Source organism: Rattus rattus, chromosome 3 (genome assembly GCF_011064425.1).
Source record: "Rattus rattus isolate New Zealand chromosome 3, Rrattus_CSIRO_v1, whole genome shotgun sequence".
Classification (NCBI taxonomy): Eukaryota; Metazoa; Chordata; class Mammalia; order Rodentia; family Muridae; genus Rattus; species Rattus rattus.
In genome coordinates this window covers 98,986,216-98,999,211 of record NC_046156.1, presented here as the reverse complement: position 1 = coordinate 98,999,211, position 12,996 = coordinate 98,986,216, and the positions used below count along the sequence as shown (strand labels likewise).

Below are 12,996 nucleotides of genomic sequence, written 5' to 3'. Positions count from 1 at the left end.
AAACCCTTTCACTGGGTTTATTTTGACACTGGAGAGAGAACAAGAAAGCAGCTCCTGTAATTTCGTACTGTGTCTCTGTCTGTTGCTCAACCCAAGCCTTTAGAATTAGACTGGTCCTCAGCATGACTCAGGGAGCCTCACTGTTCCCTGGGGGACAGGCGACATGCCTGTGGCCTCTCTCAGACTCCACAGTCCTCACATGGCTACTTCCCCACAGCTCTACACCTCAGAGTGAGCTCATTCTCCAGACATGTGGGTAGAAAGTTGAGCTTATTGTCTTGAGTTTTTAACTAGCTTCTTGCCACCGTCCCTGTGATCCACACTTATTTACTCAGTCACCACCTTCCCCCCACCGCCCCGTCACTAACACAAATTTCCCAGGATTTTTTTCACAAATGGAGGAGAATTAAAACCCAATGTCGCATATGGAAATGGGGATAAAGTCACCAGTGTTCTGATGGGAGTCATGCAGTTCTCAGAGACTTGGTTTTTCCCTCATTTATAAAGGTAGCCGGTGGATCCGTTAGGCGAGTGCTTGGAGTTTACCCAAGTTCTCACGGGACAAATACCAAATCAGGTCTTATTTGTCGAGCAGCTACTCCACGTTCTTTAATAATCCACAGAACACTCAGCAGAGTAACAGAATGAAGCAGGGCAATGCATGGGTAGATTTGACTGGTTAATAATTTGGCGTGGACTAAATTTAAACACTTAACGACATGCCTTCTTTTGCTCTGCTCAGACCAAGCTGTCCAAGTAAACTCTCAAGTAGACTACAAACTGTCTGAATAAACTATCTTGTAGCTGGAAGAACCCCAACTTTGACAAGACGGGTGCTGTTGTGCTGGTAGCAGGAGTCCCAGCAAGAAATTCTGGTCCCCTTAACAAACAGCAAAAGGAAAACCCTAAAACCAACATTTGAATTCATGGCTAACCCTCTAAGATGGGTGTTATTAACAATGTGTGCCATCTGGTAACTTTCTGTTTTGAACACTCAACTCCTGCTAACCGAACTTCCAAAATAATTATTTTAAATGTATGTGGCCTCTAGAAGCCCGTGGCCTTAGTGAAGAGCCCAGCCACCCTGCCCCCATTACAGCCTTGGTTTTGATTTTAAATCAGAAGAGTCCATTTTTTTTTTTTTTTTTAGCAATAATTTGTTGGAATAGCTAAGAGGTTTCAAATGCTGTGGTTTATAAAAATAAAAACTAGAAGAAAAGAGAGGGGGCGGGGTGCTGTGGTGCCAGTTGGTGTTGCAAGCTCCAGTTTTGTGTTGTTCAGCACCCTGCCTGCAGCCCTCGGTGCCTGGCACATAGTGGGCACTTGATAAAAATGTAACTGGAGGCTTGCCCACAGACCAGCCACACGGCGCTGATTCAGTTCAGCTGCTAATGTGCTGCCAGAAGACAGGGCGGATGTCCAAAATCTAGGACAAACTCCAGAATATACTGTCAGTTGTGAGGACAGCTAATTTGAGGTTTTCTTCTCTGGGCCCAAGGCTTTACTTTGTGAATTAATTCCTCCCGGGACACACACTAAGCCGCTGCAGTCCCATAGCGTGTGAATGAACTCTCCGTTCTGGTTGTATGGCACGGCTTCTGGTTGTGCTGCGGGGCTTCCTTGATCGTTCCTTTGACTTCGTGTTGATAAGGCTACGGAAGCCGGTTGGGTTTGGGTTTTTGTTTTGTTTGTTTGCTTTTCATCTCCTCTCTTGTTTCTAGCCTTGTAGTGTTGATGTTTCTTTTGCACATCTTGTTTCTCCTTTATTAGGCAGTGCTGACCACCCTATTCAATGCAGATAAGGGAAAGAAGCTTATTTTGAACTTAGAAAATGGCAAGTTGCGTGGGTAGGGAAGTATGTTATCAACATGAAGCCGGGTATCAGTGTTAGATCTGGAATTGGGAACTCTTAATTTAAAAGCTATAATGAAAAAAAAATAGATTAGAGGTGTGTGTGTGTGCGTGTGTGCATGCCTGTGTGTGTGTGCTTCTGAGGATTAAACCCAGGACCTTGAGAATATGAGGCATCCCCCAGACCTTTTAATTTTTAATACTACACTGAAAAAAAGATTCAAAAAGTTAACAACTGCCAACAAAGAGAAATATGTTACAAGCATCGTTTTATGCATGATAGACTAAAGAATAAAAGTTTAATGTAGAACATGTGTTCTTACAAGCCAATGAAAGAAGGGTTTTCTCAACCTCAAGCAAGCAAAGGCCATTAATAGGTCATCGAAAAAGAAGAAATACACATAATGACAATGTGTGTTTAAAAAAAAAATCACAAGAGATCAGGAAAAACGATCATATGTTAATGGAAGTATGTTTTAAGTGAGACAAGGGCCTGTAACAACTTATGGGAGCTGGAGGGATGGCTCTATAGTTAAGGGTTGAGTTCCCAGAAGGGCACACTGCAGATCACAATCATTGGTAACTCCAAATCTAGGAGATCCAGTGCCCTCTTCTGGCCTCCATGGGCACTGCATGCCTATGATGGGCATACAGGCAAGCAGGTACACATACACAAATACATAAAAGAAAAAATTTTTAAAGATAATTTAAGGGGAAAATTACTTATCTTCCAACCCACTCATTCAGCAAATATTTTGAGCACTTACAATGTATTCTTCTAGTTACTAAAGACTGAATTTCAAGTTTCAAGGACTAAATGTATATGAAGGAACTGATCAGGTGACTAAATGGTCATTTATGAGGATGCTACTGAGTTATTACCATAACAAAATGCTAAAAGCAGTTTCATTTAAAGTTTAGTGCTTATGTGAACTAGAATATTCCATGTGGTAAATTGCTTGACAGCTACCAAATGTCAGTGTGTAAAGGCCCATGAATTAGTTTGTTTTTCTGTTGCTGTGACAAAGACCACGATCAAATGCAACTTGGCAATAAAAGGTTTATTTGGAGTATTCATTCTCCAGTACTCCAATATTCATTGAGGGAAGCTAGGGGCAGAATTCAGCTAGGGTAGGAGCCTGGAGGCAGGAACTGAAGCTGAGACTGTGGAGGAATGATACTCATTGATTTGCTCCTTGGGGTGTGCTCAGCTGGCTTTTCTATTCCACCCAAGACCACCTTGCCCAGAGGTGGCACTGACCATAGTGGGCGGGACTACATCACGTCAATCATCAGTCAAGGACATGTACCACAGATGTGCTAATTCGATACAGGCATTTCTCAATTGAAGTTCTCTCTTCCCAAATGATTCTAGCTTATGTCAAGTTCAGAAAAAAAAATTAACCAGCGCCCCCAAGAGCTACTGAAGTGAGGGTTAGCTACAGACCAACAGGTCAATTAACTCCCTTGTTACTTAAAAATGCAAATGATTAGAAAAATATTCTAGAACTTTCAAAAATAAGGCATAATTTGATCATGGATTATCAGGTGCTTAATATTTTTTCAGGCCTAATTGATTATCATTTCAAAAATAGGTTTTAATTGTTAACAGTGGATTCTTGGGAGCAAGATATTGTGCATTTGCATGTTATAATTAATCCAGGCCTTTCACGGAGAGGAAAATAGGATTTTTTTTTCTATTATTTACAGTACTCAGCACTGAATTTAATGAGCATGAAAACTGAGAATTTAAGTTTAGAAGACATTATTTTTCATCTTCACAGAAATGCAATTATATAGATACAAAGCAAGCTTTTTTGCATCTATAATGCAAAGGTGAAATGTTGAAGGTCACCATATCCTTGTAAGCAGGATCATAACACCTGCCTTCCAGTGTTACCCCCTATAGTTCCCACATATCATACAGATGCACAGTTATCCCAGTAAGGACTCAGGACAATACACTGGGGCCTGTCAAAGTGGGTGGGAGCTTCCCTCACATTTCTTGCTTTGTAAAGTTGAACTTTCTAACATTTTACTTGGAAAAAAGAACTCATGGGTAAATCACGAAAGCACAGATCATTGAAGGGGCCGTGGATAGAAAGCTAATGAAAGCATCTCTCTATCAACTTATCCCAAATTATTCACAATACTATTGTAAAGTAATGTAAATTTGGAGGCTTGGCGTGTCTCAGACTTGCTTGTCCCTCAACCCTCGTGTGTCTTCTTATTCTTTCCCCAGAATGTCGAGTGGTGAAATCAACTTCCTACACCAAAATAGCATCGGCATCCCGCAGGGGCACAACCAAGAGCCCAGGACCTTCCCGGCGAAGCAAGTCCCCAGCCTCCACCAGCTCAGGTAAAGCCACTAAGAAACCTATCAAGCAACTGCCCGGTCTCTGACGCAGCCGCAGCAGAGGCCGTGTGGAGCTAGAGCGGAGGATCTCAAGCAGGCTCGGTTCTGGTTTATAATTTTAGAATGTGTTCAAGCGGATGAACAGATTTGCCCAAGTCTAGCATGTTGGCTGTAAGGGAAAAATAATGAAACTTAAAAAAACACGCTTACTGAGACTCAGGAAATACAGAGTTGCTCCAAATGAAGCGCTTCACCAGCTGCTGCACCTTCCACCTGGCTCATCTCTCTTCGGGGTCTAGAAATTTCCACTGGGGAACTGATTCTACTTGGGGCTGGCTTATGGAGGGTTTCCAGTTTGTCTTGGCTGAACCTGTTTTCTCATGCTTGTGATGCTGGCCTGGGTTACCTCATATGGCTGTGGGGCTAAAAGCAATGACATTTCGTAAGGACCTGGGGAGGTCTGCCGCAGCAATGACCGGGGCGGGATCAGTTTCTGAATGGGCTCAGATGTTGCTGTTGGAAGTGGCTGTGTCTTGGGATAAAGAACATCTCAGCCTCGTTAGCATCTCCTTTGATCTCTTTAATTAATTAACTTGTCTATGCATTTATGTTATTTTGTGTATTCATATATGCTCGTTTGCAGTTATCATAACTTTATTACTGTTTACAGCACTGTTCACCTATATATGAATTGGATTCGTTCCACTCCCCACTTTCTCTGAAGATAAACACAAGTCAGTTACGAGGTGTTGGCTTTTGGTCTCAAATATAAAATCTGCTTCGTTATGATTAAAGGATATAAATGTTGAGATAGAAATTATTCACGGTAAACACACCAACCTGACTTCATGATGAGGAGCTCTGTAAAATAGCTCAGATCTTTGGACCTAAGGGAGGCCTTGTCTGGCTTCACACTGGCCCAGAGGGAGTTACAGAAAGGACAGGGCCTGGCTGCCTCCAAGGTAACATTAATGGTCTGGGTCTCTGAGATTCACATCCCCTTGTGAGACTCTTTATCTTCCCACTTCTCTGTAGTCAATTCTCAGAGGCTGGACTCTTTCTCTAATGGTGAGAGAAGAAGCTGTCCTTTCCCCCACATCATAGCCAGTCAGAACTGTGGGCGGGCAAGAACATGGCTGGCACTTGAGGCAAGTTCATAGTTCATTACTGCTGAGTTTAAGCGTAAGCAGAGAGCCTTTTGCTCGGCACCATTCATCTAGATAGGATAGGCCCTAGAACATGACTTTCCTGAAGCACGAGACTTGAAGATTACAGCTCATGAGAGTTGCTTGGGAACAGATAAAGTTTGACATGACGATCCCCATTCTCTCAGGTGCTAAGGACATGAATCTCTGCTTTAGCTGTCTTTTGGGGGAGTTCAATCAAAGAGTCGCTTGTCATCATCAAGCAACAGTGAGGAAGTGGTTCTCCACCTTATTACCACCACCTGAGAACATGCCAGGCGTATAAAGCCTTGAGCACCATTTCAAGAATAAGGGCCTAAGTTTGAATACCTAGTACCCATATAACAACCAGGATACCCACAAATGTCTGTGACCCCAACATAGGAGACAAATATGAGCAGAATTCCCAAGCCTGGTGGCCAACCAGGATTGTTGAAACAGACTAAGCGTTAGGTTCAGTGAGAGTAGGACACCTAACAGTCTTCTGTTCTGAACATGTAAGCATGCATGCATGCGTACATGCATGCTCATACACATGTAGGGCACACACACAATATGTAGGCATATATGTCTGCACACATGCATGCTCAAACACGTGTACATGATAGAGACACAAAAGGTAGGTATGCATGCCGGCATGCATGCTCATAAACATGTAGGACACACACACATAGTATGTAGGCATGCATGCTTGCATACATGCATACTCATACACATATAGAACACACACACACATAAAATATGTAGGCATGCATGCCCACACACATGCATGCTCATATACATGTACACCACACACACACACACACACACACACACACACACACACATTACGTATGCATGCACACTGCATAGGCATATGTACTGGTAATTTGGGCTATTCTGCTTTGTGCTTCCAGAGGGTTGTGCTTCCAGCAACCCACCCAGAGAATCTTTGGATCTGTGAATGAAAGACATGCACGCATTATCTTATTTTTAATATGCCATATAGCTCAATGGCTGGGCACTTCTAATCCTCTGCCTACTACCCTAGGCCAGTGTCCACTTCCCTGAAATCTCACCTGGCTGGTTGGCTTTTTCTCCTGCAGTGCCTGTGTCCATCCGTATCCCACTGCTTCATGTTGATTTCTGCCTTTCCTCTCCACCCCCCACATCCTGGCCCACACAACTCTAAGGGTCCTGACCTGTCTCCCTTTGCCCAGTCATTGGCTGCTGGCATCTGTATTGATCAATCAAAAACCAATTGGGGACAAGGACCTTTAGTGTTTGGACATACAGACTCCTGATTAAATCAAAGCATTAGAACTCGTCTCCAACACATATATGCTCATATGCATGCACACCACACACACACACACACAGAGAAAGAAGGGGTGGAGAGAAAGAGGGAGAGAGGGAGGGAGGTGGAGGGGGGAGGGAGGAAGGGGGGGGAGGGAGAGGGAGAGAGAGAGAGGGGGGAAGAGAGGGAGGGAAAATGGATAGAGGGAAGGAGAGAGAGAAATCGAGAGGAGGAGGGAGAAGGAGAGGGAGAGGGAGAGGGGCAGGGAGGGAGGGAGAGAGAGACTATAATATGAACTGATTTGATTTAAATACAGATTGAGAGATTTTAGTTTACCTTCATCCTGTTTCATAATCTGGAAGGTATGAAGAAATGAGATTGGCCTAACTTAAAACTGCATTGCTGTCATCTTCCTAAAACTTAGAGATTTCAAAATGTAGACCTCACCTTGAATCTCTTACAAGAACACATTGACATTAGGGCAGGAGATTTGTTTTAGAGCTTCTATTCCATGGAAGATACATAGACAACTTTTTGTCAAGTTACATCTTCTACTTTGAATCTCTGTCTTCATAGATTGTCGTGGCAAACATACAACCCAAGTCAACAATGAGGGGATGCACCACCCCCACCTTCAGAAGCACACATCCTTAAGGGCAGTTCTCTCTGTATCTGTGGATTCTCTGTTGCCAGTTCACTCAACGATGGGTCAAAAATGCTCAGGAAAAAAATTGCAACTGTACAGAATATGTAGCTTACTCTAGGGGTTGTTATTGCCTAAGTAATGAGATTTAACCACTGTTCATGTTATGTTTATGCCTTTGCAGTTATTGTAGGTAATATAGAGATTACTATATAAGCATCTAGGCAGAGGTCATACGCAGGTACTATGCTAGTTTGTACAAGACTTGAATATCTATAAATTGCAATATTCACAGGAGGAAACAACCAACCCCACAGGACTGTGGAGAGACAACTGTGTTGCCTGTGATGTCTAGAAACACTCATGGCAACAAGTGTTCACTCCACTTTCTGTGGAGGTCAGTGCTGAGAGCTAGAGATGTGAGGGAGAACATTCAAGAAAGAAAAGCCTCAGCCCATGAACCTCTCCTATGACTGAAACACTGTTCCTCTATAGCCCAGGCATAAAACTTACTTATATCTGACTCCAGAAATCTTGGTCTTCTTATTTATGCTGTTTAAATTTTACATTTTTTTTACAGATATATAAAAAATTTTATGCAACATATGCAGAGAAGAGCAGAACCAAAGCTGGAGAAATGTAGAGAATTTTAATGAGCTCACTAGACTAATTTGGCAAGTTCTACTGATCTCTATCAGATGCCTTCAAAAGCAAACTGCTAGCTATTAATCTTAGCTCCATCCTTTCTTTCAGTGCAGAGCCTCAACTGTCTATACCGTAGGAAGGAGCATTTTTGCTTTGGGGCTCCAACAGAATTATTGAAGACAAAATTCACCAAGAGCCTGGTGGTTCATTTCTTGTGTTTCCAAATTTTCAAGTACCTAAAACCTATCCCACAAGCATTCTCTTCTCACCTGTTCAGCATTTGCTCCGAATGGGGTTCGTACTGAACCCTTATCATGACTTAATATTATTTGGGGATAGCATCTTGTACCAACTGCCTTGTATAGCTCCTCATTGTTAATGCCAGGTTAATTAGACACTTCCTGAGCATCTGCCTCATCCCAGCATGCCTTAGGCCCCAAGAAGACAACAACAATTAAACCACCGTCCTTGCTGAGAAACTCATTTGTATTCTAGTTGGGGTGGGGGGAGCTTCTAGTACGCTGTGCTAAGTGTCATGATGGCCTAGAGGATGGAGAGCAAGCAAGCAAGCATCATTAACCCAGTCAGAGTAAGCTTCCAAGAGACTAGGATTTATAAATTGGGCCTGGGAGAATCTTGCTAGCATAGTAGCAAGGGCCTGGAGGATACTTTCTCCAACTTAAATGGAGGCTTAAAGCATGAAAGTATAAGGAGCAGTTATCCGTCCAGTAAGGAACTGAGCTTGGTGGCACATGCCTATAATCCCAACACTAAGGAGGCTGGAGGAGTATGAGTGTGCAGTGATCCTGGGCTACACAACGAGTCTTTGGAATGGAATTCTGCAAAGGTCTGGAAAACATGACCTAGCTGAGTTACATGTCATATTGCACAGGGCCAGAAGGCATGTTTCCTGTTGTAGGTGTTAGAGGGGAAAGAGGACTTCAGAAGGGTTGTCAAGGGCTACAGCCGGGTCTCAACAGCAGTACCTAGACAGAGCAACTCTATGTCAGGGGAGGGAGGCCTGGGGGCTCCTGTAGAGCCCCTGGAAAGAAAATAGCAGGACAGAACCGAAACTTTGTTGGAAATGGAGGAAAACTTCCAAGAAATGTAAACCTATGAATTTAACCAGATGTGAGGATGACATCAACAGAAATAGATTCTGTCTGTCCAGGGTAGGGGTGCGGGCAATTTCTCCTTTAGGCATGAGAACTGTGTGGTGCTGTAGAAATATAAGGAAAAGTAAGTGATTGTTTTAGTAAGGAGATTTGGGCTGACAGCATAGACCCTAGCATAGAGCAACTTTTTTAAAACAACAGAAATGTATGAATCCTCTGCCCCCTCCAGAGATTTGCAGAGTTGAAAATAGAACCCTGAGGGACGTCTGCCTTTCTGAGAGCAGATTAGAGGAATCTAGAAAACCATGAGCGAGAAATAATAGCCCCAAAGGCAAGAAGACGAAGGTGGAGGAGAGCTAGAGATGCCTCTGGAAACTACAATGCAAGGAGTTCCTAGGGCCACCAAAGTGAGGACACAACGAGGGAGTTCAAGCAGGCAAGGCCACATGGCTCTGGGGTCTTGCCTGGGAATGCTCTCCATGTTTTCTTGATTAGGTTGCCCTGGCCTGGCTCTCAGGCTGAGGTGAGAGGAGAATATGCTGCCTCAAATGGTGGGTAGAGGCTCAAAAGGACTTCTTGCCCTTAGCCCTGCTGACCCATGATGCTTGTGCTTAGCCCCTCATGATATCCACAGCCTTGGATCAACTGTTAGAAACTCAAAACTTATGTCATTTAACGTATTTGGTTCATGGTACCTTCTGGGTGGCTGCTGACTGCATGAATGAACTGGGTGTTAGGGTTTTGGATCTCGGCCCATGCCTGGACAGAACACACCCAGCCACCATAGTTCCATGTAAAGAGATTTAATGAGAGAAGAGTAGAAGAGCAGAAAGGCGGTGGGCCATGGGCACGTGGAGTGGGGATGGGGAAGGGGGAAAGAGCAGCGAAGAACAAAGAGTAAGAGGGAATAAGAGGGGAGGAAGAGAGGGCAAGCAGCTCCTTTTATAGTCAGGCACAGCTGACTGTTGCTAGGCGACTGTGGGGCAGAGCATACCTGGCTGCTGCCAGGTAGCTGTGGGGGGTGGAGCTTAGACAGAATACCAACACTGGGAAATACCAGGAGACAAGAACTGTTCCCTCCCCCTATTATGCTATCATTTTTGTGTTCTTTTGGGTGCTTTCTGTTTGTTTTTATTTGTTTGTTTGTCAGTTTGTGTTGGTTTGTTTTTGCTGAGTCTATGTGCTTTCTCATTCTTCTACCTACGTCATCCTGATAATGTGGCAAGCCGTGGACCCAGGGCTCACAAAGAAAGTCTGGGCCATTAACAGTCTCCTGTGTGTCCAGAAAATCAGACGCAGTCGAAGGTGAGGTCTGGAGCTTCACCTGGACAGCCACCCTGGGGCCCACAGACAGGCGCGCACTTGCCTCCACTCTCTTTGCTGGCCCTGGATATGTCAATGCCAAAGATAAACAAGCCTTGCACGATAGACGATGACAAGGAAACGGTAAATGGATTTCATTCCAAGCAGTGATCATGCAGCACTTAAGTAAAAATAGTTAAAAATTAATTTAATTAAAAAATACAAAAAAGGTAAAGGACAAATCAGAATTTCCCATCATGGCAAACAGCTTGGAACTTATACGTGCAGTCCAAATGGTAAAGGAAACAATGACCACTGAAGATGTCAGTCGGACATTTACCTTTACTAGCCTTCAACAGGCTGAAAACACGAAGACGACATCCCAGTCATCCTGAGATACTTAGCAAGACCTTGCCCCCAAAAACCAAAGTAATAGTAATAATTTAACTTTTTTTATTATAATTTATGAAATTGTTAGAAATACATTCTCATTCCTAAATATTTTCCTAGGATTTTTTTGTAACGTATTTCTTCTTGTACTCTGGTAAGATGTTGATAAAACATTCGAATTGACTTTTTGTTTAAAAGTAAGACAAAATTTACAAATGCAAGTGCTTTGTTAAATCTTTCTTTCCCCCCACAAAAATCCTGAGGGCCAAGTGGAGCTCCAGGTGCTTTGCCTTTTGCCATAAACATCGTCAAATGTGCAGAAGGCCCTGAGAAACCACGGCAACCATTTGCTTCTGAGCCAGCTTAGTTATTCTAGCAAGGGCTGGGCACTCCAGCTGAGGTGGCAGTCAGCGTGAAGTGGGTCTGCTTCTTTTAACGTCTCTTACATCACAGAGCGCCCGTTAGTTCTCCTTCCTTCCTCTCTCTGTGTCTACCCTTTACAGCAGAAGTTAGGTCTGTGTATCCAGAAAAGGAAGAGACGGATCAAAAGTTTATGTGTACTCTGCTTCTGTTACAAAGAACTGTCTGGGCTAAGGTGGGGAACATCTACCCATTGATGTTGCTTGCTTCGAGACCTCTGTGTTTTAAAACTATCCCAGGCAAGTCTGTCCAGCCCTCTGTGCCCTGCGGCTCCCAGAGAGACACAGATAACCTTAGTCATTTCCTGAAGGCGTTTCTCAGCCATTTATTTTCCACCTGGGAGAGCCCCTACTTCAGGAGAAGTTGTGGGAGTTTTTTCCCTCCCCAGTTCTCATGTTAATGCCTGATGTGCAAACTCTAGCATATAGTGATTCTAGTTGATTACCCGTGTGCCCTTCTGCCTCCCCTGTCTCTTCTTATATGACCCAGGGTCCCTTGATTTGAATGTGTGTCCTGGCCTGAATCAAATACTATTCCCTTGCACCCATTTCACGATTGCAAAAGTTAATAGGCTCCTACCACCATACCTGACTGTCCAAAATTTTTGTTTACTTATTTTAGTCTTTAACAGTTTCAAGTGTATATATGATGAACTTTAGTCATTTTTCACCCATTACTCTCTGTGGTCCCCCCTCCCTCTCTGCTCAAACCCTTACTCTCCCAGTACCTGCCACCTACTTTCATATCTTTCTTTGTATGCATGACCCATTACATTAACTAGGGTGCTTGAGTGAGTGTGGGTGGGAGGCTGTTTACTGGAGCATGGAAAACATACCCATGGCTATGTGAGTGAAGAAAGCTATGCCCCTTTCCCTAGCAACCATTAGCTGTCAGGAAGGCTGGGACCTCTTGCACGATGAAATATTGATGGGTATAATCTTGTGCAGGTTTTGTCTGGATAACAACAGCTTCAGTGAGTCCATGGGAACAATGGCCATGTCATGTCCAAAAGATGTCCTTCTTGGCTCTCCTTCCCACTCTCCATGTATCTTGTCTTCCAGAATGTTCCTGAGGCTTGGCATTTTAACCAGTTAGGAGTCCCTGCACTAACAGCCACCAGCTCAAATAAGAAGTTTCTCTGAGTAAGAGCCATAGTATTGACAGTCTATGGATATAGACATCTCTACTTAGAATACAGTTTGGTCATGTGTCCATGTAGCAAAATTATAGTGGTGGGGTCTATAGCTTCTTGGCCATCAGCTCTTAACCAGGTTAATGGTGCCAGGCATGAGTTCCTTCCTGAGGGAAGGCCTCTAATCCCATTCAAATAGTAGTTGGTGACAACCATGCACTCCTGCCACTATTACACAGTAGGCACATCTTACTGTAGTTCAAAAGTGCACAGCTGGGTGATGACTTTTCTCCCCCAGCAGCCTGAGTAGCACTATGAGAGCCAGAGTCATAGTTACTTTTCTATTGCTGTGAACAGACACTATGGCCAGTGCAACTTAGACAGAAAGCATTTAATTGGGGCCTGCTAATAGTTTCAGAGTTGCTTCTAGTTATAGTTCCATGATCATCATAGCAAGAAGTGTGGTGGGAGACAGGCAGGCATGGCACTGGAGCAGTAATTGAAAGAATACAGGTTATTAGAAAAATAGAGCAGAGGTGGGGAGACTGGGTCTGGGGTATGCTTCTGAAACTTCAAAGCCCAAACCCAGTGACCAACCTCTTTTCACAAGGCCACACCTCCTAATCCTTCCTTAATAGTTTATCAACCTGGAACCAAAAATCCAACTATGTAAGCCTGTGGG

At 43.7% G+C, this 12,996-nt stretch overlaps 1 protein-coding gene across 8 annotated transcripts in view; it reads left to right on the top strand.

Annotated features, from left to right (window-relative positions):
- The window catches only part of Dclk1 (doublecortin like kinase 1), a 288,806-nt gene that overhangs the window by 198,258 nt on the left and 77,552 nt on the right, over positions 1-12,996 (top strand). For all 8 annotated transcript variants that reach the window (XM_032898371.1, XM_032898374.1, XM_032898373.1 and 5 more), the window contains exon 5: positions 4,094-4,210. In XM_032898371.1, the coding sequence (XP_032754262.1) occupies positions 4,094-4,210 (117 nt within the window). The remainder of the gene's footprint in view (positions 1-4,093; positions 4,211-12,996) is intronic.